Here is a 26,141-nt window from a genome sequence, read left to right on the forward strand (position 1 = left end):
TAGAAGTGGGATTACTAGATCAGATGGTGGATATTTTTGAGTAGAGTGAAGCAGATAACTTTACTGAGGAATTCCTGGGGCCATGAGGTAGTTCTGAAGGGACATGATTTACTTTGTAAACACTGCTTTAAGCTGTGCTTCCCTTTTCCTTTCCATGGCTCCAGCCCAAGTGACAGCATTGACCTAGGCATTTAATCCTTGATGACTCATTCTGTCCTCCAAATCTGAGATGGGGACCTTACTCCTGTGCAGGCAAAAGGCAACGTGGCTTCTGTTTCAAACTTTATCAGTCTGTCTGTTCAAGAATGAATTATCCAAAAGAAACGTCCCCACTCTCTCCTTTTTACTCATGTCATTTGGCAGGCAGAGAAGCGAGGCTGGGAGGAAAGGTGGACGATGAGAGTCCCTCACGGCTGTGGGATAAAGGATTTTGAAAATGTAGAGGAATAATAGTAGCTTGGGTCATTGGGTCATGGCCTCTACCCATTGCATCGAGTAAAGGACCGCTTTGCAGATGAGCCAAAGTGGTGTGAAGCTGCCACCGCCACAGCTCTCAGCCCCTGCTGGGGAGCCCACTGCTCCTGCACAAAGCAGGGCACGGCTGCTGGGCTCAGTGGGCGGGACCGTTCCCAGGACGTCAGTGAAGAGTCCTGAGTTGGTGACAAACTCAGCAGAATTTCAGTTCAGTGCTGAAAACCACGACTGTACTTTCACCACCAACAGTTAACCACAACTAGTGGTAAATATTAAACAACAAATACTACAATAATATTCAAAATAAATATTAAAATTTCCCTGAAAAAACACTGAGGTGAAAACAGTGCTCTCAAAGGATAGACTATAAAATAACCCACTCTAGAACACTGCATTGCATTGCCTTTTGTATAAATATCATATAAACAATTCATTTGCAATTCAATTTTTTTTTTAATTTTTTTATTGTGGTAGAATATATCAAACATAAAATTTGCTGTTTTAATCCTTCGTAAGCATACAATTCAGTGGTATTAATTACATTCGCAGTGTAATGCAAGCATCATCACCATCGGTTTCCAAAATTTTTTCTCACTTGTAATTTTGAATTTAGGCATGCTGTAACATTTTCTTTTCCTTTTTTGTCCCCAGTCTGTGAAACCACGGTCTGGAGATGCTAGTGAGGCAGATGACATAGGGACACGTCTTTGTTGTTCTTTACAGAATTACGTACCTTTTGCAGTTCTTGTTAAAAGCCTGTGACCTTTGCCAATTACAGGAGTTTTATGTGTCTGTATCAGATGATGCCCGGATGATTGCTGCCCTCAAGGAGCAACTGCCCGAGTTGGAGAAGATTGTCAAGCAAATGTAAGGAAGGGCTTGGCTTTGGGGTGTGCTTTCATCAAGTAAGTGCCTGCTGCCTCTGAATCACATCATCTTCCAGGAGGTCCTTTGCCCCCCTCCCAAAAGGTGAAAGATGCTTTGTCAACAACCACACACTGTTCTGATTTGAGCAATCTGAGCATCGGGTGAGGAGGTGCAGTCAGGCCGGACGAACAAAAGGACAGAGATTCCGCTTAGCTGCCTTCTGTGCCGGATGGCTGCCAAGAGAGAGCCTGGGGAGCCAGAGGTCCTCTCTGAGTGTCTAACTCAATAAACTCGGGTCCCTTTGGTTCAAGGCAGTGAATGCAGTAATAAAGTGGTCAGTGGCATCTAAAGAAAGTTTGAGGAGAATTACTTATATGGTAAATTCACTTTTTGCTGCCAGTGCTGTTGGTGGTGAATATTTGTGTCCTCTCAGTGGCAACACAGGTTTTCACATGCTATTCTTTGAGCCATTGATTAAATACTGGCTACTAAATAGACTTTGAGATCGATAAATTCTGGCTTTTAACATCAGTTCGACCAGGGATCTGTCTGTGACAAGAGCTGATCTCTTAGCTGTCTCCTCTGGGCCTTGGCCTCTCAGTATTAAAATAAGGAGGCTCGTATTGCCTCCTGAAGGGATGCTGTGATTTCATTTTCTAATGTAAGATTAAAGTTATATACAAATGGAGCAATTTAAAATAATAGTACCAACAGTATTAAATAATGTGCTTTCTCTATTTCTCGTAGTTCAGAAGATGCAAAGGCTCCACAAAAGAAGGTAAGTGGCAACGGATTAGGATTCTCTAACTGTGCCCTGTAGAATGACAGTTCTCCAGAAATATAATATTGCAATATATGACAGTGATATCTTTGTAAATACAAAATATGTTTTCTTTATTTCTCGACTCTGCTTCTCAGATATATGTCCTCTGAGTTGCAAATGTGCATTTGTCATTCATTCCTTATGACAGCTGCTGCTGTTATTATTTTTTACAGCACAAAGTTCTTTTGCAGCAGTTCAACACAGGCGATGAGAGAGCCCAGAAGCGCCAGCCTATCCGTGGCTCTGATGAAGGTGAGAATGTCTTCCAACTTGTGCAGATCATTTAAAGTCAGAATAAAATCCTCCCCCTGGGAATCACCCCTTGGGCCCACAGAATAGCTTTTCTTGGCTGTTCCTGTGTACTCCAAATGGTTTGCTTGGAGGTGCCCGTTTGCATTCCAATTATTTATGTTCTTGAACTCTGTGCCTGGAGCTGAGGTGCTTGTTCACACTCCCCTGATTCTGCCTCTCCCCCGCTGCTACCTTTCCTTGAAGGAGAGAAAGATTATCTCAGGCACCCGTTGTCAACGTGGCGGGAGGGTGGCTGGCGCTTTGCAGACGCCTCGCCCAGGTGAACACCAGGGGCACCTGCAGAGCGGGGCTCCCACCCAGGGAGAGCACTCTGGCCCTGAGCAGTACCTCGTTAGCAGCCATCAGGGAGGCACAGATGCTGGCTGCTATTGTTTGCTCGGTTAAGATTTCTCCAAAGAATCACAACCAAAATAAGATGAATGATCATGATAAAATCTTCCTCTTAAGCCACAGATGACTCTTGTAATTTAGGGGTGCCCCAAACTCCAGAATTACAGGAGCCGGAATTGCCTCCAAGATCTATGTGTTCAGAGCTGAGCGTCTGGGTGCCACATATGGGTCTGCTGAGCTGAGTACCACCCGTGCCACCTGGCCTGGCCTCCGAGTACACAAACCAGGGAACAAGTGAGCAGCAATGTCAACAAATGTTCACGGCCCCAGGCGGAAGCACTCCTGTTTGCAGAGGTGTTAATGTTGGCTCCCCGCCACTGCACCGGGCAGCAGGAATCTAGTAATCTGCCTACAACACAGCACTCCCGGTATTGCGAAAAAGACAGGCTCACAGCCAAAGGCAGACCCAGAAAAATTGGCCTAAACATGCTTCTCGTTGTTCCGCGTGACCTATGTGTGGGTTTTTCACAAATATCTGTTGTGGTTTTTGTAACTGGAGCTGGCAGTCATGGACTTTTCTTAGACCAATGCTAAGGTAAGAAGTCTTAGAAGCGGGCAGGTGTAGGCATAAATGAGTACAAATAAATACAAATCTTAAGAATGGCAAGATGATGCAAATTTCGGAGGATATCTAAACATTTTGCACAGCTTTTGTTTTTTGTAAGAACTCACAAGACCAATTTATCTTATTGTTGCTGCCTTCCCAATAGTTCTGTTTAAAGTCTATTGCATGGACCACACCTACACAACCATCCGGGTGCCAGTGGCTGCCTCGGTGAAGGAAGTCCTCAGCGCAGTTGCCGACAAACTAGGCTCTGGGGAAGGCCTGATCATCATCAAGATGAGTTCCGGAGGAGGTAACAGCCTTCTGCAAAGCAGAATATCCCATCCAAACAGAACCCTGCCAGAAGTTAGCGAGGCCCTTCCAAGCTGATCCAAAGGGACAAATTGGTGCTGTGTATGCTCCCAAAAATAACAGACATAAAGTGGTTAGAGGCGGGCTGGGCTAGTGTCTAATATCCCCTATCCTGTAGGTACCCACTCTGAAGCAGAAAAGGGTGAAATGATCTATCCAAGGCAGTTGGAACTGAGGTCTCCCGTGTGGATGTCAGCCTGGAGTTCTTTCCCTATAGACCCTAAACAAAAAAGCTTAAGGCTGTAATAACATATAATGGAAAAGAATTGAAAAAGAATTTATATATGTAAATATGTGTCTATATGTATATATATATATTACTGAATCACTTTGCTGTCTACCTGAAATAATGCAACACTGTAAATCAACCATACTTCAATTTATTTTATTTTTTTTAATACAATAAACATGGCTATTTTATTTCTTTTTGTATATTTGAAATGCAAATTTGTTGAAGGAATACACACATTGCTTGTGTTATAAGAACCATACTTCAATTTAAAAAAAAAAAAAAAAAAAAAAAAAGCTTAAGACCTTGGAGCTCTGAGAAATGTGGGCCCTAAGAGGGCACCTGGCTTTTCTAGCTAAAGGCCGTAGGTTTTCACAAGTCTGAAGTTGGACGTGGCCGTAGGCTGGTTCTTTTCAGCTGATGATGGTTTTCCTCCTTTCCCAGTAAAGAGGGTAGGAACTCAGCTCATCAGACAAAACGAGAAGTATTTTCCCCCGCAGGATTACTAGACTGCTCTATGCTTTCCTGAAATGTCGTTTATTCATTCTTCATATAATTACTGGCCACTTGGTGTGGCTGTGAGAGGAGAGGGGGTGTTGGACACAGCCTGGGCCTCCAGGTTGCTCACAGGCTGGTGAGGAGGGAGACAATAAATAATTAGAGTCCATGCCGGCAAGAGTTTTGGAAGGGTCTGCATGCATTGCAGTGAGAGCCTGGAGGAGAGAGCCGTCAGGCTAGCTTGTCCGGTATGATTTGATAGTTATTGGAAGATCCTTCAGGATCGGGTGAGCCATCCCTGCCGTGTTTGAAGACAAATGATTCCACTGATGTAGGATTTTTAAACGCATCTTGGATTCCCAAGATATCCCCTTCCGTTTCTGTTCCCGGCACACACGACCCAGGACGTCTGTCTGCCGTGATGATCCCTCCGGCGCACTCTCGCCATAGCTATCCCAGGTGCCTCCTTCACTTCCTTCAGGTTTCCCCCCAAGTGTCATTGTCTCATGGAGGCCCCCTCCTTCCTTTCTCCAGTTCCCTTTCTAAAATTCCCCCTTATACATACTTCCTAGCCTCTTTCCCTGCTATATTGTTTTCTCCTCCTCACTGCTTACTCTCTGGTACATTGTCACTATCTGCATCCCTCACTATGATATAAGCTCTTTCTGGACTGTTTTGGTTTTTTTTTCCTGTATTGTTCCCTTCTGTATCCTCAGTGCCTAGAGCAGTGTCCAGCATACAGAAAATGCTAAATAAATATTTATTGTATGAATTATTTTTTAAATATAGAAGACTTAATCTAATAATGCAGTTGCCCTCCAAATTAGGGAATGAGTGATCAAACGGTAATAAATTTTACATCTAAAGTCATGTGGGATCTCAGAAACCCCCTAAGTTTTCTAAAAGTTATCTTGTCATCTCCAGAGTGCTGGGCGTTATTACCATCTGGAAGCGTAACTTGTTTTGTAAATAGCAGGTGCGGTTTTTGTATGCAGAACTGGGTGAATTGACCCCCGGGTATTTCCATTCCTGTTTTGTGGTCATGTCTGACAGCATCCTGAGTGTCGTGTGCCTGCATGAATGCTGTGTCTTTTTTATTCAGTGGGTTCCTTCAGTACTGTATTTTATGCAGTCACTCTGCGTGTTCCGGTAATTCACCAAGCTGGCAATTTGTTGGTGTGATTAGGGCAGTGCAGCAAATCTCAGGTGCATCTAATAGGCAATCTCTTGCTTTTTATGTTCACAGAAAAGGTGGTGCTCAAACCTAATGATGTTTCAGTATTTACGACGCTCACTGTTAATGGACGCCTGTTTGCTTGCCCGCGAGAGAAATTCGATTCACTGGTAGGTGTGGATGGCCGCCTCAGAGCAGCGTCTGCAATCAGAAAAACTTGTCTGGAGCTTAATTTTGCAGTCACGTTGAACCTAGTTGCTAAAAAATCTTGAATGCTACTTGTCTTTTTCTTTTCTGCAGCCTATTAGGTAAGCCTCAGGTGTTCATTTGAGATGCTCTGAGCTTTAGATTTTCCTTTGTGGAAATTCGCCAAGTAACACCACTATTGGGGCATAATTCAGCTTTCAGAACTCTTTGTAGTAATTCACGTCCTTGAAATGTCCCCGATTTAAATATTACTATTAAGAATCTGAATACTTAGAGACCAGGATAGAAATAATGTTTTAAGACAAGATGTTGCAATTTATCCTACCCCTTAGGGGGATGTAGAAATGCATTATGGCAGAGCCACTCTCCGGTCCAGGGAAAATGCTGTTCCCCGAAAGGGCTCTCTCCATCTTGTGTAGGAAATCTCAGAGGCCAGCCGTCTTTCCTAAGTCCCCAAAACAGTGTTCGCGGCCCCACCCAGCTCTCTGTGAGTAAAGGCTTAATCCCTTGCTAATAAGTGACTGGCCCTCTCTCCTTTTTGCAGCTGGTAGGGTTCATTTCTATTTCTCCTGTAACAGGCGTAGAAGTGAGCAGCTACTAGAGTATCTCAGAGAGCCCGTGGGGCCAGTTCAGGGGATAGAGGACTAGTTTTTTCCATCTTTAGACACACCGGGCTTCTTTACCAAGAAAAGTGCAACACGGGCGCTATAGGGAAACTGCATTGCGTTTTAGGGGGAAAACTTAACTACATAAGTGACGCATGAATACGTTCAATTTAAGCAGATCAGACATTGTAGGTAACTCAAGATTCCCCTCCTTGGACTTTTTAGGGCTTGTTTAGCCTCATCATGATTCTGACCTTCTCGTTTGGGGAGAGCTATTTTGTGCGCTGTCTCACAGTTGAGCGGATTTTGCAACATCTTGAATTTACCTGGAGGGGAGCTTCACAGAAGGGGCATGAGTACTCCTGCTCCCGCCTCAGCCGCCTGGCCCGTGAGCACCCCTGCCTCACTCAGCCACCAGCGCCGTGTGATCTGAGTCTGCTCACCGTCCTTTTCATATATTTTTCATCATCTACATTCATGGCTTTCTGAAAAATAAATATTTCCCAGTATGGAGGGATTGTGGGGGGGGGTGGGAAATGGCGTGGATGAGTTACACTGCTCTCTTCTGGAAGCGAAAGCCATCAAAAGCCAGTTCAGCCGGAGCCCTGCCAAAGGTGCCACGTGATGTGTTTGCCACACAGCGCTCGGGCCTCTCTTGCCAGCTGGTTCTTGGCCGCAGTGTCCGATGATGTGGTGTAGAGATGGAGAGTGTGGACCATCTCCAGCTCCCTGTGGGGCAGATACTAACTTTCTAAGCCTCTGTTTATTTGCACACAACCCTGCAGACTTACAAGTTCTTAGTCCTTGCTAGTCTTCCATTTTCAGGCCAGAGTAATTGCAGGGAGTTTACTTTGCAGCAAGTACCCAGTCGTGAACTTGCTTAATTTCTTCCCTATCGGTGCTCTGCCATTCACTGGGCTGCCAGCTATGCTGTTGTTTCTAAGGAGTGGTCGAGCTGCCCCTCTGCCTCACAAAACTGTAGGCACGGAACTCCTTTTCTGGCTTTCTAAAGATTTCTTTGAGGACAGTCCATCTAGGAAGAGTCATATACAGGATGCCCCTGCAGTACAGAATGTTGGCCAAACCTTTGATCCATCAACACATACTTACGAAGTGCTAGCTTCTGTGTGACACTAAACCAGTGTCCCAGAGCCTCTGCCCTTAAGACAATTATGGTCAGATTGGGAGATGAAACTAACACAGACAGCCTGGAACAGAACAAATTGTAGTGCTGAAGTGTTGTCTAGAATTAGTAGAGTGCCAGTAATTTATCCTAGTTGCTTAAGGGCTTGGATTCTAGAGCTTTACTTTCTTGACGTTTTAAACATAAATGTCAGTATAGAGCAACTTACAATAAAACCCCATTGCACTGTAATTTCGTTCTAAATACTTTTATCCATTCACTAGCTCCTTAGGTTTTTATTTAGGGCCTATACTATATCATTCCAGGCGGATGATTCTGGCTCTAGGATGGTGTTGAAGATGAATCCATCATGGTCCTTGTGCCTCAGGGAGCTCACAGTATAGTGTGGGACACCAGAGTGTAATGAGTATCCAATGTGACAAATGCCATTGCAGAGCTAGGCACAGAGGTGTGGGAGCACGAGGAAAGAGGATGCCGAGGTGGCAGCTTGCTTTAGCCATCTCTTTGTCACTGACAATCAGCACATCCTTTTAATGTCTTAGTTTCCTCATCTGGACAGTGGGAGGGTAACAGTGCTATTCTCCCAATCACCACCATCCAGGCTTAACAGAGAAATCAGTTCTCAAAAAGAGCAGAGAGAGAGAATCAGTCTATAGGAGTTCTTTGCCTCTGTGTGGGCACTTTTCACACCTGTCTGTGTAATGCAGACCCTATATAGGCTCTGCGACACTTCATCTGTAAGGAAATTTCCACAGGGTATCTATGAGAAAATGGTCCAAGGAATTGCTTGCTATGGGGCCAGCATGTTAATTCCCCACTTGAGTTAGAGGAGCCCTCCGTGCTGCTCCGATTGCCTCTCTGGTGGTTCACGGAGGGAAGGGGTCAGCCTGCCCTTTGCTTGGTGAGCCCTGTTCACTCAGAAAAAGTAGAGATTCAACAGGGGTTTCTGTTTTTCTCTCAAAAGGGATTCAGGATGATATACCAGCCTCCATGCCTAAAAGAATTTAATGGCATCTTCCCTGTATTTGTTGGGTTAATTTATCCCCTCTGTGAAAAGCCATAAGACCTCAAGGGAAAGAGATAAGGAGCCAGTTAGACTGAGGAGAGAGCAAACCCAAGGAATAGAGGGCAGGTCCACAGCAGAGCACATGGGCGAGAGGGAAGGCAGAATGTGGAGAGCCAGTCTGAGCCTGAGACAGGGTTCTCGCACCAAGTATTTAAAAGCTTCCCCGACATTTCTACCTGAGACCTACCCCGCTTGAAACCATTCTCCTTATTTGCTTCCATAAGCTACTTGCCCATCAGCTTCAGGTCGGTTCCCTAAGTTTTAAAACTTTGGAATAATGGTTTTTCTTCCATGCTGTCTGTGCCCTGCATAAAGTGAATCAGGAACAACAGTACTTGGCTCGTACATCCGGGTCCTGTACTCATCACACTTCCCTGTACCTCTGCATTGGTGCAGCACAGCTGGGAAGGGAACTAATTTGGAGGGGACGGTGGGGACCTCCTCTGTGCTAGGCACTATGCTCACGTGCGACACTTAAATCATTCCCATCCAGTTCCCTTAATAAGCCTAGGTACTAGGTACTGGGGCCCCAACTCATCAGAGCTAGAAACAGACAGTCAAGAGATTAGGGAATCATCCAAGTCTATGTAACTAGAGTGGGGTTTACATTTAGAATCTGTTGTTCTCTAAAACTGGCACTAACCTGGTCTGTTTCAAAACCCTAACTCCCGTCTGGTACTCAACGACTTTCTAAAGCTGTTCAAGCTGTCCATTTGGTTCCCCTGAGCTCTCTGTTCCTGCCAAGTAAGTTTCATGACAGCTTCCCCATCTTCATGCCTCTCACGCCATCCTTCAACCTATGACAAACCATCCTGGATACTCAGGGGAAACTTTGCCATTCTAAACCCACCCAGTTTTGTCTGTTTCATCTTTTAAAGCCCATCTCTTTCTCCAAGAACCTCTTCAGGCCACACATTCATTCCAAACGCCTGCTAACTCTCAAAAAGCCCATTCATGTTTCCTCACCTGTTTCTCCGTGTATCTGGGAGTCAGTTGTTTTTTGATGCTTCTGTCCATCCCTTTTACGTGCAAATGAATGCCAGCAGCTGACTCTTTACTGGCGTGCAGTGCTGTGCTTGCTGGTCAGGGCTGACTCCTTTTTTAAACTGCAAACTTTCAAATGCCCGGAAAGCAGTGGCCATTCATAGAATGTCAAGGTTATAGGTGATGATTATAATGATGATGATGATAGAACGTGAACGATATTAGTACTTTCAACATAAATATTGAATATCCAGATATGTTTAGTATCATATTGGGGAGATTATCTTTTAATGCGTGTGACTTTTGTAACTTTAAACATTATTATAGATCAATAGGTATTAATATATTATACGTAAGTTTCTAATATATACAAACCATTCTTCTTATGAAGGAAAAGCACTATAACTCATTTCCCGTAAAATAACAATAAGTAAGTTGGATGGAAAGTCTTGACCAATGGTCTTCCAGAAAGTAGCAGAGTTTAGTTTTCTGATGCCTAGCCCAAAACACCATGAGCATGTGACTATCATTCCTAGCTCAGCATCTCTCAGAAAGTGGAGCAATTGGACATCATATATAATCACATGTAATCACACAGCCCTCTGTCACCTAGTACCCCAGGCAGTGTGTTATGAGAAATGGAGATGCAGCAACTTTACCACTGTCACCAGCCCCTGCAATAGTAAGTAGCGCTGGAGCTAAACATCCAAAACCACCATGCCAGTACCTGCTTTGGAATGGCTTCAGTGGGAAATAGGAGAAGAAAGTCCTTAAGAACTGCTTACATGTTTGTCAGGGAAAAGGAATCATTCCCAGGGAGCTCCCAGGCCCACGCAGAAGAGAACTTTCATGGGTCAGTCTTCACTGAATCTTATTTGCCATGGTCCACATTTTTCAGTCAGTGGAATTGATTAGAGTGATGATGATTACTATAAAAATGGCCTGGAAGCAAGTGAGCATTAAAAGCAAAGGCATTTTTCTCCTCTGGGTAAAATCAGTTTCAAGATATTCCTGAAAGCCTCTCCAGAATCCTTTCCCCTCAAAGTCCTGACAGCACTCAGCGCGTCTGTTTTGAGATTCCGATACATTTTTGCATTATTATTCATAGACTCCCTTGCCAGAGCAGGAGGGCCCAACTGTTGGAACAATGGGAACTTTTGAATTGATGAGCTCCAAAGATTTGGCATACCAGATGACAGTTTATGATTGGGACCTCTTCAGCTGTGTGCATGAGGTAAGGTGCTCCATTTAGGGCATTCATTCATAGGGATCGTCGCAATTCTGGATGCAGCCTGTAAATGTTAATACGTGCTGCAATGTGGAAGCCACACGAGGGTTTTTTAAAATCACTGAGTATATTAATAAAGGCTGTTATAAAGCCTTTAAGTGTTAAAGAAAAATCTTTATGATTTACAGTAAGCTCTGTCTTCCTGAGTATATTAAGCCAGTGGCACCTAGTTTATAGTTACAGATTCAACAAGCCTCATTGAGCCATTAAGATCTTCAAGTTGAAGTTCAGGTTGAATCCTGGTCAGTGACTGTGTTCACATTTGCTGACCAGTATCAATTTGTCACGTCAAATGGAGGAGCCAAGTTGGTGTTTTGATTTAAAGACAAAGACATGACATTGTTTTCCTTTCTTCTAGCTGGAGCTAATCTATCACACATTTGGAAGGCATCATTTTAAAAAGACCACAGCAAACTTGGATTTGTTCCTGAGGAGGTTTAATGAAATTCAGTTTTGGGTTGTCACTGAGATTTGCCTTTGTTCCCAGCCTAGCAAGCGTGTTCAGCTCTTAAAAAAATTCATTAAGATCGCGGCCCAGTAAGTATCATCCACTTGGGGAGAGAAAAACGTTTGAGCTGTGTTTTCATTTTGTCCCCTTAGATTACACCTTAAAAAGAAAAGTGAGATATAAAGTCTCCTTATGTACCAGGACCAACCAGAGGGGCGTTAAGAATCACTGAACTCTTGCGAAAGATGTATTTTGTCTAGCTTTTGTAATACTTGACACCAATATATAAATTAACATCCTGCAGCCCTGACGCTCGAGTTAAAATTGTGACCTCTTTTTGCTCTGAACTACTCAGACTTTGCGCCTCCTTCCGCGTAAACGACTCCTTCAGCAAAGTTCTGCACAAAATTCTGTTTGAAAGGCTGGGCGAGTCCAGGTCTAACTCGACACGTTCTTGCCAGTAGAGGGCAGTGGGAACATGCATGTACAACCATGCATCCGTCTCAGCCGGGATAAAATCCATAAAATGCATAAAGGCGAGCTAACCTGGTCCATGAAAATCATCTCCATAAACATCAGGAAAAGCAAGCATCTTATAAATATTCTATTTAACAGCACTTCATGGGAAACAATTTATTTACTGCAGGGGCCAGTTAGATTTCTCCCTGAAATGAATTTAATCTTCTCCTGCTATTTAGATATGCCTGACAGCCTCCTGTTTACTTCCCTGTTTTTGGTATCACCACAGTGCTAAAAATAAAATGCTAAATGCAGCTGTGGCTGGGAGACTTCTTTCCTTTCTCAACCCAGGGAGCTCTAGCATGGGAAGGTGGGGAGCACAAGTGACCCCAGCTCGGCAGTTTTCTTGAGCCAAATAGTTTAGATCCCATACAGAGTCTGATTTCCAGAGCTAAACAAAGAAGCAAACGCTGCTTGACGTTTTACACATATCAGCTTGCCAAATGCCTTCAATTATTTTGCCAAAATTTGGGAGTTCAACGGGATATCCAGATCTCTTGGATTCAAAGGCTGGTATCTCTTAATTTGGAAAAACTGCCTTTTGAAAGAAAGATTTGGTAAAATGGTGCTTATGAATTTCTGGTTCAGAGTGTAGCCACTTTCCCCCGGAGCCTGAATAGGCTTATCGCAGGGGACAAATGCCTCCGTTTACTTGGAAGGAGATGACTGGAAACTGTGACAGCATGTGCTTCCCTGCTAGCAGGAGCACATTCTCTCCTCACCTTAGCCTGGCAGGGCTGAGTGCAACAAGGGAGGAGAGAGGAGGTCTGCACACAGACATGGAGACCAGAAAACCTTTGGGGGCCTAATCCTGCTATTTTACAGGGCAACATAGGAGAGCCTTTCAGAAACTCAGGAATTTTTTTAAATGTCTTTGCCTTTCTTATCTCTCTTCCTTCTGATTATGGGTGGATTTGGATTTGGCCTTCGGAATAAATTGGTTTATGTCACTTAACCGTTATTTAAGCTGCGCTGTCCTACACAGTAGAACTCTTCACACAACCCAGCTGGAGAAGATTGTAGACTCAGAAACCAAGATCTACACGAATGAGATCTTAAACCTAGTGGCAGTTGGCATGTTTTACGTGATATTTTTAGAGAACTTCAATATATTCTATTGAAGCTCTTTGACCTGCCCAGAACTTTGTGAAGTTGGGGGTCCAAATGTTATCCTCGCCTTTTACAGGTGAGGAGACTGAGGCAGAGAGAAACTTCGTGACTTACCTAAGGTGATAAAGTTAGTTGGTAACCAGAGCAGTGAGCAGAAAGGCAGCCCTGCAGTCCTGCGTGTGCTTTCATGATCGCACAGATAGGACAAAGGCAAACATGTCCATGACCAGCCTCGCTGCCTTCAGTCCAGAGACTCTGAAGTTGCTCTCAGCCCCTGACCTGAGAGCCACCGCCCCGGCCCATCGAAGGCCCCGCTTGCTTCCTCAGCGGTGCATGAGACACACCATATCTTCTCTAAATCTGTTTTCCCATTTCCACACAGACCATTTATGAATCACTCTGCAAGGAGTACACAAGCAGCAAATGCAACAATTTAATTAGCCTTTTGCGAAAATGCTAATCCAAAGAAGATTTAATTATGATGTAGTCAACTTAGATAACCATACTGATTTGTGGTAAAGGATTTGCGCTCCTTGCAAAATGAATTCTTCTTTCCCTTCGCAAGGAGCTGGTATAAAGAAGTCGAAGATTCCTTTTTTTTTTTTTTCTTAAGTTAAACCAAGTACCTGGGCTAAATATTGCATTCTAATAACCTTTGGTCTTGTTCCACAATATTCTTCTTCCCAAATATATATTCATAAAAGCTAATAATGGCATAAGTACAGATTCAAAATGATCAGCTTCATCGACATTGGTAAAACAGACAAAGAAAGGTCATTTTTTGGTCAGTTGTTTAGGTTATTAGCTATATAGGGATCATGATTTGTAAGTTGATATTTTTCAACAAATTAGAAGCATTTGCATGGCAGGTAGAAGCCCTGGCGGCTGCAGCAGTGTGATTTTCCTTAGTTCCCTCTCATGCTGCCAGAGCCTGAGGTGGTCCAGCTTCAGCCTGAAAGTCTGGAAGTCTCCAAGGACATTTTGCTTTCTCTCTTCCTAGCCCGTGAGATGTCTCCCTCCAGGTCCAACGAGGCTTTTAGCAAGCTTTGGGATTACAATAGCAATCCCTAGAGTAGGTGTCTTGAACTTCCTCCTCAAAACCTGAACCTAGATGGCCCAAACCATCACCTTTCTGAAATTACAGTGAGAAATCAAACAGCAGAGCACGGTCACCCAAGTGGAACTTACACAGAGCATTAAATCTGTCATTGCCTGCTCTCATAAAGGAGTCCTGCCGAATATTAATGACCATCAGAAAATAGAACTCTGATTTTTTTTATCTCACTCAAAAGTGGCATTTTACTCCAGTATGTGCCTCTTGTGTTTCAGCTGTAAGGAGTATAAGAATCTGAATTCCTTTTTTGCCATCGTCATGGGACTAAGCAATGTTGCTGTGAGCCGCTTGGCACTAACATGGGAGGTAAGCTTCAGCTGAGATCCAGCTGCGAATTTTGCCTTAAGAGTCAAAACACGGGGTCACCAGTGAGCCTTTTTTTTATAGAAATATCACTCACGCTTGTATAACAATGGGAAAGGTGGGACACTTTGAGGGAGGTGACCTGTCTCCTTTTGCCTCAGAGTGTGAATTTTAAAAGGCATTGTCCTTTTGTAGAGGGGGGAGGGGATGAGGGGGTCTCAGCTTCCTGGACTATACAATGTAAACAATAATAAGTCTGGTTCCTAGGTATAGCATTGCTTGGATGACTTCATCTTGCTCATAGATCCTATTGTCCTCTGAAATGTCTGCTTCTTGCTTTTTAAATAAGCCTTATCTGTAATTAAGAGAGGACAGAAGATCCATTTTTATCCCAGTAGCCATTTTGCTCCTGGGAGAATTAACCAGAAGGCCAACTGTTTGGCCCAGCTGAGTACCAAGTATCTCCTAACTACCTAGCAGACCTCTGTGTGTCTGGAGGAGCAACAATTGGCTAGAATTCGGTTTGGTGCAAAAGTTGTGCAGGTGTGTTGTGAATTTCTGTAGCAAATACAATTAATGGTTTGTTGATAGTTGGTTATTTGTGCTAGAGAACAGCTTCATTTTTCATTAGCTAAGTACTCAAAATATGCCTGACCCCTTACATGTGGTATGTAGTCAAAGAAATATTCATCTCTAATAGAACATACACACAAAAATAGACTCTTTCTAAAAATAAAAAAGTATGTGTAAGTGGGACACAAAAAGAGAGCAAGGAGTAGGTAACACAGATCTTAATTTGCAGTGATGCTGTAAAAAGGCACCAAAGGCAGCTGTTTGCATCTCTAAATGTTTTCCTTGAAACATTTTCTTCCCTACTTCCCTATTTTTTTTTTAAACGTCTTTATTGAAGTATAATTGCTTTACAATGGTGTGTTAGTTTCTGCTTTATAACAAAGTGAATCAGTTATACATATACATATGTTCCCATATCTCTTCCCTCTTGCATCTCCCTCCCTCCCACCCTCCCTATCCCACCCCTCTAGGTGGTCACAAAGCACCGAGCTGATCTCCCTGTGCTATGCGGCTGCTTCCCACTAGCTAGCTATTTTACATTTGGTAGTGTATATATGTCCATGACACTCTCTCACCCTCTACTTCCCTCTTGAAACTGTTTTCTTTCTCTGTTCCTCCTCAATGTTTCCACTGTTTATAGGACAGGTCCTCACAGGTCCTTCTGTCTTGGGTTTCTCTGAAAATTCCCAACTGCTCATCCCCTGAATATAGGAATGAGGGAATTGGTGAGGCCTGCATGCCATTTGGCTGGGTCATCTTCCAGCTAGGAAAAGTTAGTGCTGCCAATAAATCTAAGCAATGAAGCCAGGGTGCAAGCCTCCCCTTCTTGTAGCCCACGGCTCCTGGAATCTTTGGAGATCTAGGGTTCCCTCTCAGAGAGTCTGCTTTCCCCAACTTGTTTCCAGCTTTTAACTCTCTCACGGAGTCCAGATGATTTGGCTGGGAAAATCAAAGAAGGTATAAAGCCTCATGGGATCCGGGAAGGCCAGGTATAGGTGCACATAACAGCAGCTCGACATTAAGGCCGTGGCATGGGGGAAACACTCTCAGAATCCCCTTTCCCGGTCTAAAGAGAGAAATAGGAGGCTGCTTGGGGGGCGGGGGGGACAGGCAGCAAAGGGAGAGAGTTTATCGGCCAGTCGTTCATTCCACAGGGAGAGGAAGGAGCACATCAGCCTGTGAGCTTGTGTTTCCATCCTTGCGTATTGCTGAAAAGAGGAGAGTCACCTTTCATCATTTATAAGCCTTTATCTCTTAAGGTGAAATGTAATTGGATTATTCTGTAGGAAGAGCTTTCATTCTTAAGTGTCTTTGATTTGGGTTTATCTGCCTGGACTTGCCAAGACCCTCCCACGTGCTTCCCACACGACAACAGTGAGTAGCAGGATGGCAGCAAGAGCAACGCGAGAAATCGTGCCTGCCCTCTGGGAACTAGAAAACACGTGTGAGACAGTCAATGAACAAAACAGAAAATAGAGTGAAGCCACGCGGCAAAGGGAATGGTCCAGCATAGAGGGGAAAGACCCATCTGAGATAAAGCCAGTGGGAGTAAGAACCCAGAGCCGAGTTTCTCGGCCTCAGTGGTGTTGACACTTCAGGCAGGACCATTCTTTGTTGTACGGGGCGGGGGGTGGGGGGTGGGGTGGGTGATGTCCTGCGCCATGGAGGAGGCTTAGCAGCACCCCTGGCCTCAATCTACTGTATACCAGTAGCACCTGTCCCTCCATCCACCCCAGTTGTGACAACAGGAAAGGTCTGTAGACATCACCAAATATCCCTGGGTGTGGGTACAAAACTGCCCCCAGTTGAGAACCCCTGCTCCGAAAGCATGGGATGTGGATAGGTAATAGTATTAAGACCCACATGTTTTATTACCATATGCACTCCGGCTTTTGACCCAAAAGTCAGCTAAGCACAGAAAGAGAACTAGAGTGATAGAGCTAACCAAAAATGTCGTTCGCTCCTAATTGTGTAAATTGTCTGTGTTCACGGAAAGTTATCGCCTAGCATGGTGATTTGGACACTCCATGGAGCATGAGACCCTTGTATCCCTTGATGCCCATCCCAGCCTTCATCCCTTTGAACTTTTCCCGCTAAACAAGGATATCAGGTTTCCCTGAAACCCAACTTGAAAAGAGGCACTAGGACAATGAGTTTAGAGGTTATAAGGAGACTAGTTCCTAGAAACAATATAAGATGGTTTACAGTGTTCAAATGGGAATACGACAAACCCATTCAGAGAAGAGAGAAAAAGAAGAGAGAGGAGCTTTGGGGTGGATTGCAGAGGCCTGATGGGGTGAGTCAGTTGTTGATGGTAGACTTCACTGCGTGAAGCAGAGCTGAGCGGGGCATTCAAGGCCCAGGACTTGGTCAGCACTTCCACGGTCTCGGGATGGGGAACATCACGGTGCTATGTCTTGGTGTGACCCTGTTAGAAGAGAAAAGTTCAGCTTTACTATAAGCTCAGGACCTAAGCAAAGTGAGAACCAATAGATTGAAAGATGATTCATCACTGACCTAAGGTGTAAATGTGCGGTATTGAATCATATGCCAAAATATAACCATGAGAAATTACTAAATTGATAGAACTATCTATTTTTGTATTATAGCAAGGCAGAGAAATCCTGTGGGAGAAATGCTCGTGTAGGAAAGCATAGCGCATATGATAGAGGCAATAGAAAAGGAGGCAGGAGATGTGAATTACAGAGGCTCTGACCATCGTCAGCTGTGTGACTTTGGCATGTCATTTAATCTATGAGGTTTAATTTCTTCCGTCTATAAAACACAGGTTTAATCTAGTCAAATAAATATGTATTGAGCACTCAACTATGTACCTGACACTCTTTTAGGCCCTCAGGATATAGCAATAAACAAAACTGATAAAAATCCCTGTTCTCTTGTAGCTTACGTTGTAAAGGAGGAGGAGGGTTGAACCTAGGTAGTTTCTAAAACTGTTAATCCTAATATTCTCTGGTCTAAATTCCTAATTGTGGGAATGCGAGAGTTTAAAGCAGTGGAGGGTTAATGCCAAACCACTTGTAGTCTGGGAATGCAGCCCTCTTTATGAATAACCCATTTCAGAAAACATTATAAAAGCAGTTAAGACCAAAGCATCCATAGTTAGTTTTGGTTCAACTAGGTTAAGACTTTTAAAAGACGAGTTCTCTAAGATTATCCTCAAATGACAAGACAGATTACAGTCTGGCCTGTCTTAGAGATGTTTGATTAAGAGCCAAAAGTAATAATTTCCCCTAGAAATGGTAACACATGATACATGTCTAGATATTGAATCTGACATATGAGTGTGGCATTTTCATTTCATTAACAGAAACTGCCAAGCAAGTTCAAGAAGTTCTATGCGGAGTTTGAAAGTTTAATGGTAAGTGACAGTGGCTCCTTTATTCTGTTCACTGTCTGCATTAATCCAATTTCTGATTAGCTGAATTGAAGTTCTCATTTCAGAAATTTTATCTGTCCTTGTATGACTTTAAGAAGTTTATGATCCCATTTTAGTGCTGCTAAAACAAGCATGTCCGACTAATGAATGGCACCCTCAGGTACTAACTTAAAGAGGACTTACGTCCCACCTAAGGTCAATTTGTGTAACTAAGAAAAGCAGTGTAATGGGATCCTTTCCATCTAGCACAGGTTAGCTAGGGATTGGAAGCTGCATTTTCCTCGGCTTGCCAAAATTATTTTTCCCCATTGGCTGGGAGGTGTTAACGGACAGAAAAGGAGTGAGTGGGACTTGGCAGGAGTGATGGAGGGTTTCAGAGAAGGCAAGTCGGGACTGGCTATGCAAGGCAGGTAGGAGGGTGAGCTGGGCTCCCAGGAAGGAGGCTGTGCTTCAGGAGAAGGGGAATCTCGCAGCTGGGGGGTTGTTTTACATTTCATATGGGCTCTCAAAGGGAATCTCTCCCCTGGATCCCTAGAGGCGTATCTCCCTTTCCACGAAAAAAGGAAACAAAAAGTAAATTATTTTCATGTGATACAGGAAGTTGTTTTAAAACAAAAATCAATTTGTTTAACTAAAGCCACCTTCCTTTTGTAGCTACACTTGATTCAAAACTCCCTGACTGGGAGATGACAAGGCTGGGTGTGTTGGGAGGTAGAGGGGGTGGTGCATGTGTCACTAGTCATTAACCAGGATCTCTTTGTTTCTCTAAAGGATCCTTCAAGAAACCACAGGGCCTACAGGCTGACGGTAGCCAAGCTGGACCCTCCTCTCATCCCCTTCATGCCTTTGCTCATTAAAGGTAATTCCAAGGAAATGCACAGGCCGAGTCAGTGGTGAGTGTGTGGGGAAGAAAATGAACAGGAGCCTAATCAGATTGACCTCCTTGGGAAGAATGAGCCCATCTTTCCACCTTCCTCATCATCTCCTCTCAGCCCTGACTTTTCTGAAAGGGTTGGAAAGATTATTGGAGGAGCAGGGATCTGTGCGTGGTTTGAAAGACTTGATAGTGCAACAGAGGGTTAGTTTGGAAATTTTACTAATAAGCTCAGGGAAAGTGCTTTAGAAACTTAAACACCTAACATAAAAGGAACTATTATCGGCTTTTTTCAACTGCAGTGTCATGCACATCTTCCAGCATAATCTCTAATGGTGCTATTCTGGTTTCTTAGTATGACGTATTTCTGTTCGTGATTCGAATGTGACTTTTATTTCTTTGCAGATATGACATTTACTCATGAGGGGAACAAGACATTCATTGACAATCTAGTAAACTTTGAAAAAATGGTACGTATGGTATTATAACCTTAACCATGATGTTTTTTAAAAATAAAATTTGCATTTGTACTAATAAAGGAAATAATTTCCATATATGCTGCCATGTTAAAAAGCTAGTTACACATAAAGGAGCTGTGGAAATATTCAGTTCCAATTGGCTACCTCTTTTAGTCTGTCAGTTCTCTTCTGTGAAATGGAATAGTATTTGGGCGGCGGCTCACAGCAGCGGCTAGCTTCTATGCTGTGTGCTTCGTCCTTAGCTGCCTGTTGCTAAAATGCACGAATGTTCCAGAGTGACTTCCATGTCTGTTGTTGTTTTGTTGTAAGGTTTGTGGAGCTAGACTGCCCCAGGGTGCCTTTGAAATGTTTATCTGCTGAGGCTGACTTTACTGCATGTAGGTAAAAGGCAGCTCTACAGAGGCTCTTTATTATACAGTAGTCATCTGAGTGTGTATTGCTTATTCCAGTAAAGTTCACCCAGGTTCAGAGGGGGAACTTGAAAATCTTCATAACCAAAAACAAATTTTTTTAAGCAACAGTTGTGTGGAACTGGCACATAGTCACTATTTTCCAGCCTCCCCCCACCCCGCAGAAAAAGCATCAGTTACTTTGCAGTTTCTTTTCTTATCTTCTGTGAAGCAATAAGGCAGGTCTTGCCAAAGCCTTTCTTTAGCGACATAGCGCATGTTCACGGAATGCTCCATTGTCTTCTAAATCCTTTGGCTGCAGCCCGCATGGATGGGGTGGTAGGGTGTTATCTCTGTGTGGGTGAGAATGTGCCCGGGGTTCGCTTTGCAGTGATGGACGTGGCGCTACAGGGAAAGCTCAGAGCTCGGAGTTCAGGAGACACGAGGGTCAGTTCTCAGCTTCATCCCTTTGTAGCTGTCCCTTAAGTTCTCCGTGGGTCAATTTCCCCAACAGAAAATGGGGATTGTGGTCACGCCATCTACCCCTGGGGATTATTGGTGGGTCCAGAGTATTTAAGGCTTCCTGTAAGCCATACAGTGTTGTAAGCATTCTTATCAGAAAACTGTTCTAATTGTTTCCTGAAATCCAGCTACTACGTGTGACTCCAGAATTCGAAACATCCCGCAGTCATCCTGTAAGGATCATACCATTCAACTTTGGGGATGAGCATATTGCAAAGCCCAGCCTGCTAAAGAACTGCAGCAAGTGCTGGGCACTATGTCCCATGTCTTAAGCTTCTTAGGAAATAGCACATGAGTCCACACTCCTCAAAGACACCCTGTGCTAGAGGGCAAATATTTCTCAGCAGTCTTCTCCTCCACCCTGCACACCAAGGGTAGGGTAGGAACATCTCTATTACTGTGTTGGTTTAATCATTCTATGATCAAAGTAAAAACATTCTTTGCTCACTTATTAGTATGGAGAATTAAACATATTTCCCTGATTTCTCAAAAGAAAACTTGTTGTCCAGAAATGACAGATTTAGCAAATAGGTAAAGAACCTTCCGGATAAAACTTAGGCAGAAATACAGACCAAGGGGTGGCTAAGCCAACCATCTGACTGTAAAATATACATGTGCACAGAGGTGTAGAAGTCAGAGTTTCCTAAAGAGTTGACTGAGCTTTAGAGCTTTTGATTGTTAAAGTTAACTAAACAGAACAAACAAGAACAGCAAAAATATCTGTCAAGGAGGATGAAAGCTGTTTTATCTGGGTTTTTAGATCTTGGTGTGTCTCATCCATAACCTGGGAAGGAAGTCAAGATCGTATTCAGTGGATGTTAAGCAAGTTCCCCTTCCCTGTTTCTGTACTTCGTGCCCACAGCAGTGGATTCTGACATGCCTGTCAGTGAGGAGAGAGGTCCTTCACATCCTGCTCTGAGAAAGTCCACTTTTGATTGAAAGCAACTGTAAAGCTAAGATAGCAGTTCAGCTGCAACAGTGGAAACCTAAGGTAGCCAAGGCTTAAGCAAGATAAGTCTATTCCTTTCTCACTTAAATGTCCAAGTATGGAAGCTCTGCCCCAGGAAGCAGTCAGGGTTCCAGCCTTCTCCTGTCTTGCCATTTCACCATCCACATGGTCCAAGATGGTGGACCACCCCCACCCCCATTTCAGCTAGAGGGAAGGGAAAAGGAAAAACGTCAAGACCTGCTTCTTCCATGTAAGGATGTGACCTGGAATCGCACTCACCCCTTGGCTCACATTTTATTGGCCAGAAGAAACTTAGTCCCATGAAAAGAAAGTTAGAATATGTAGTCCTTATTTTGGGTATACATGTGTCCCACTCAAAATTAGGGGGTTCTATCAATCACTGTGAAAGAAAAGGAGAGAAAGGATACTGAAAGAATACTGTTAGTTCTCTGCTCCAGCAGTGATCAATTTTACGTCATTTGATAAATCATACCATGAGAGAAAGTGGGATTTTACAGTTGCCCTTCCATGAGTTAGGTGTTACTGAAAAATGAACTGGAATTTCAAAAAGATTTGAGTATGTTCTTTAAACCCGGCTTAGACCACCTGGCACTTGTTGCCAACTTTCCAACCTTTTCTCCCCATAAACTAGCCCACCCCTGCCCCCATACCACCACCTCTTACAGCTCCCACTAGTGGCTGGTGTTATTACTGCATTCCTGGGGAAGGATGTGTCTGTCTCCCTTTTCAGGTTCATGTCCGTGCAGCTTCCCGGTCATTCATCATGCTCACCAAGGTTGGCAGCCTTTGTGGGGCTGGTAGGCTGTATCCCCTGAGGCAGCCCCTGCCAGGGGCAGAAGTCGCCAGGGGCAGAAGTCACCAGGGTAGTCGGGAACACACACAGATGTCTTTTCTTGGTGGCAACACTGCACAGTCACAGTGAACTACCATGCCAACCCTAAGTGTTTTTATTTTGAACCTCTTCACCCTTGAGGTATGAAATGAGGATTAGAGAATTTGTTGCATATTGGTTTTCAGGATTTATGCGTATGAACAAAAGAGAATTCACACTCTGATCCTTATGCCAAAAAAAAAAAAAAAAAAAAAAGCAGACATTCTTTCCTTTGGGGGGAACATAAAGGAATATTCAAAAAAATGTTTGAATAAAGCCCTTTGTAGCTTTCTATGGCATACATGAATATTTATAACATTTAGGAAGTAGACTAGCAATGGATCAGAGGATAATATGCTGGCCGGCTGCCACTACCCCCGGCTGCATGAAGCATGCTGATAGCCACAGTTGCCGCTATATTAGGAGGTTGGTTCTATTTCAGACACACCCATATTTAGGTGGATTTATTTATGAATATTATTTTAAGATAGTCATTTTATTTGGAAAGAGAAGCCTAAGGCAAACTTCTATACTTCTGGAAACATTAATAGAAGCTAATTCATAAAGGAAGAGAGATGTTTTGAACCCTTATATTTTTGTATCACTAATCATGCCGTTACATTATTAGCAACAATTTGTCTTCTATCATCAATAACATTACTACAAGATTCACGGTGAGAGCACTGGACTTATATCAAGCTATGGAAAAAAGAATCTCCAAATAAAAATCTTTAAGTGTTCAAATCCACCCAAGTCCCAGACCTTTCCAACACAATAGAAATCTACCAAAGGACTTTGAAAGTTTACTTCTTTATATAGAATACATGAACTGGGCTAAATGCAGATTTTCCAAAGGGTATGTTTTTTCAAAACAATTAAATAATACGTGTAGAGTGTCTAGGCAAAGAATTTTGCTAGGAAATATAAAGAAATCCAAAAAGTAGTCCTTGGCTTTAGGAGATTATATGCAGTTAAGAAAATAAATACATGAAGTATTAAAAATCAATAAAGGGTATAAACTAGTTCAAAACAGTAATAAAAGAGATGTCACAATAGAGAAAAGACAGTCTCCACAGCAAGTTGTGTTAGGAAAGCGGGGCAGCGCATATAAATCAATGAAGTTAGAACACTCCCTCACACCATACAGAAAAATAAATTCAAAATGGCTTAAAGACTTAAATATAAGGCATGACACCATAAAATTCCTAGAAGAGAACATAGGCAAAACATTCTCTGACATAAATCGTAGCAATGTTTTCTTAGGTCAGTCTCCCAAGGCAATAGAAAAAGCAAAAATAAACAAATGGGACATAATCAAACTTATAACCTTTTGCCCAGCAAAGGAAACCATAAACAAAATGAAAAGACAACTTATGGAATGGGAGAAAATACTCGTAAACGATGTGACTGACAAGAACTTAATTTCCAAAATATACAAACCACTCATACAACTCAATAACCGAAAAACAACCTGATCAAAAAACGGGCAGAAGACCTAAATAGACGTTTCTCCAAGAAAGACATACAGATGGCTAACAAGCACATGAAAAATGCTCAACATTGCTAATTATTAGAGAAATGCAAATCAAAACTACAGTGAGGTACCACCTCACCCCAGTCAGAATGGCCATCATTAAAAAGTCTACAAATAAATGTTGGAGAGGGTGTGGACAAGAGGGAACCCTCCTACACTGTTGGTGGGAATGTAAATTTGTACAACCACTATGGAGAACAGTATGGAGGTTCCTTAAAAAACTAAAAATAGAGCTACCATATGATCCAGCAATCCCGCTTCTGGGCATATATCCAGAAAAGATGAACACTCTAATTAGAAGAGATACACGCACCCCAGTGTTCATAGCAGCACTATTTACAATAGCGAAAACATGGAAGCAACCTAAATGTCCACTGACAGATAAATGGATAAAGCAGATGTGGTATATACAGATATATAAAATATTATATATATATAATAGAATATTACTCAGCCATAAAAAAGAATAAATTAATGCCATTTGCAGCAACATGGATGGACCTAGAGATTATCATACTAAGTGAAGTAAGCCAGACAAAGACAAATATCATATGATATCACTTATATGTGGAATCTAAAAAAATGATACAAATGAACTTATTTACAAAACAGAAACAGACCCACAGACATAGAAAACAAACTTATGGTTACCAATGGGGAAGCAGGGTGGGGGGAGGGATAAATTGGGAGTTTGGGATTAACAGATGCACACTACTGTATATAAAAAAGATAAACAACAAAGATTTACTGTATAGCACAGGGAACTATATTCAATATCTTGTAATAAACTGTAGTTGAAAAGAAAAAAGAATATAGATATTTACATATATATGCATAACCGAATCACTTTGCTGTACACCTGAAACAAATGCAATACTGTAAATCAACTATACTTCAATTAAAAAAAAAAAAGATGTGAAAAAGAAAAACGCAAAGAGAGGTAACTTCCTGTATCAGAGGAAAATAAAACCATGTTAAATACAATATAATATAATCAAATCCAGACTTGTTACCCTGAGTACCCATCCAGCCTCATCTCACACTTCATCTACTCTGTATTCAGTCCAAGTTGGTGAGACCTTCTTTCTTTTCCTTTCTGCCTCAGGGCCTTTGCACTAGCTGTTACCTCTGCCCGAAATTGTCTTCCTTCAGTCTTCACCAGTCTAACACTTTCACATCATTCAGGTCTCAGCTCATGTGTCCCTCCTCCAAGTGGTCTTCCCTGACCATCCTTCAAATATTCTTCTACCATCCACACCTTGCCAGACAGCTGGATCTCAACAGATAACCTTGCTTTGACAGCTGGTTTCACATCCTAAGATGATCTTTATTGCCTCTTCATTGCCTGTCTTCTCCACTAGAATGTAAATGTCCTAGACCAAGTATCTTATCCGTTTGGTTTCTCTAGCACCCAAAAAGGTGTCTGGCATATCATAAGTATGCAAGAAATACTTGAGTAAAAGTATTTGTTGAGTAAAAGAATAACCCAATTATATTCCGGTGTTGGACTTAGTGAGATAGGACAGTACACTAAAGCATTTATAAAGGAATTTATGTAACAAAGATTTAATCCAAAAGCATTTTCTATTTTATTAGAAAATCTGATTAAGCAGAATGTCCCAAGCATTTTATATTACCGATACCTTATGCAAAATGGCTCCCTTAGCTTTCTGTTCCTCACTGGACACTATTCTGTCCACCCTCCTCCCCGTGGTGCTAATTGTGTCAGTCCTTCAGTGTCCTTCCCTGCGTGCAGAGATGCACAATATTCTGCAAGCGTCTGCACAGACACCTGAGCTGCCGTGTCCCCGTGGCCATCGTATGTACAATACACCATGAGCATCATGCCTGTTACATGCTTGTATCTGTATGCCACTCACCTCTTGGATATTAAAGATCCATAGGACAGGACAGGGGCCGGGGTTCTTCCTCAGGGACACATACAGTGAAGACTGGCTCAGCTCCTGGGCCATTTTATCTTTTATCTCTGGTCCTCACCTTGCATTTAATTCCACTTGGTTGCTGTCATGGGCACAGTCTTTGCAGGTGAGAGACAGATAT

General features: G+C 42.9%; 1 protein-coding gene across 5 annotated transcripts in view; it reads left to right on the top strand.

The window, feature by feature from the left end:
* RAPGEF4 (Rap guanine nucleotide exchange factor 4) overlaps positions 1-26,141 on the top strand; it is a 304,737-nt gene that overhangs the window by 269,559 nt on the left and 9,037 nt on the right. For 3 of the 5 annotated variants that reach the window (XM_061184992.1, XM_061185001.1, XM_061185010.1), the window contains 11 exons: positions 1,253-1,341; positions 2,089-2,119; positions 2,338-2,416; positions 3,577-3,723; positions 5,756-5,853; positions 10,798-10,923; positions 11,336-11,514; positions 14,384-14,474; positions 18,373-18,423; positions 19,213-19,300; positions 19,721-19,785. In XM_061184992.1, the coding sequence (XP_061040975.1) occupies positions 1,253-1,341; positions 2,089-2,119; positions 2,338-2,416; positions 3,577-3,723; positions 5,756-5,853; positions 10,798-10,923; positions 11,336-11,514; positions 14,384-14,474; positions 18,373-18,423; positions 19,213-19,300; positions 19,721-19,785 (1,044 nt within the window). Of the gene's footprint in view, positions 1-1,252; positions 1,342-2,088; positions 2,120-2,337; positions 2,417-3,576; positions 3,724-5,755; positions 5,854-10,797; positions 10,924-11,335; positions 11,515-14,383; positions 14,475-18,372; positions 18,424-19,212; positions 19,301-19,720; positions 19,786-26,141 lie in introns of those variants that run through there. The other 2 variants (XM_061185019.1, XR_009700414.1) reach the window with 2 other exon arrangements.

The sequence above is a fragment of the Eubalaena glacialis genome, chromosome 1 (genome assembly GCF_028564815.1).
Source record: "Eubalaena glacialis isolate mEubGla1 chromosome 1, mEubGla1.1.hap2.+ XY, whole genome shotgun sequence".
In the NCBI taxonomy this organism is placed as follows: Eukaryota; Metazoa; Chordata; class Mammalia; order Artiodactyla; family Balaenidae; genus Eubalaena; species Eubalaena glacialis.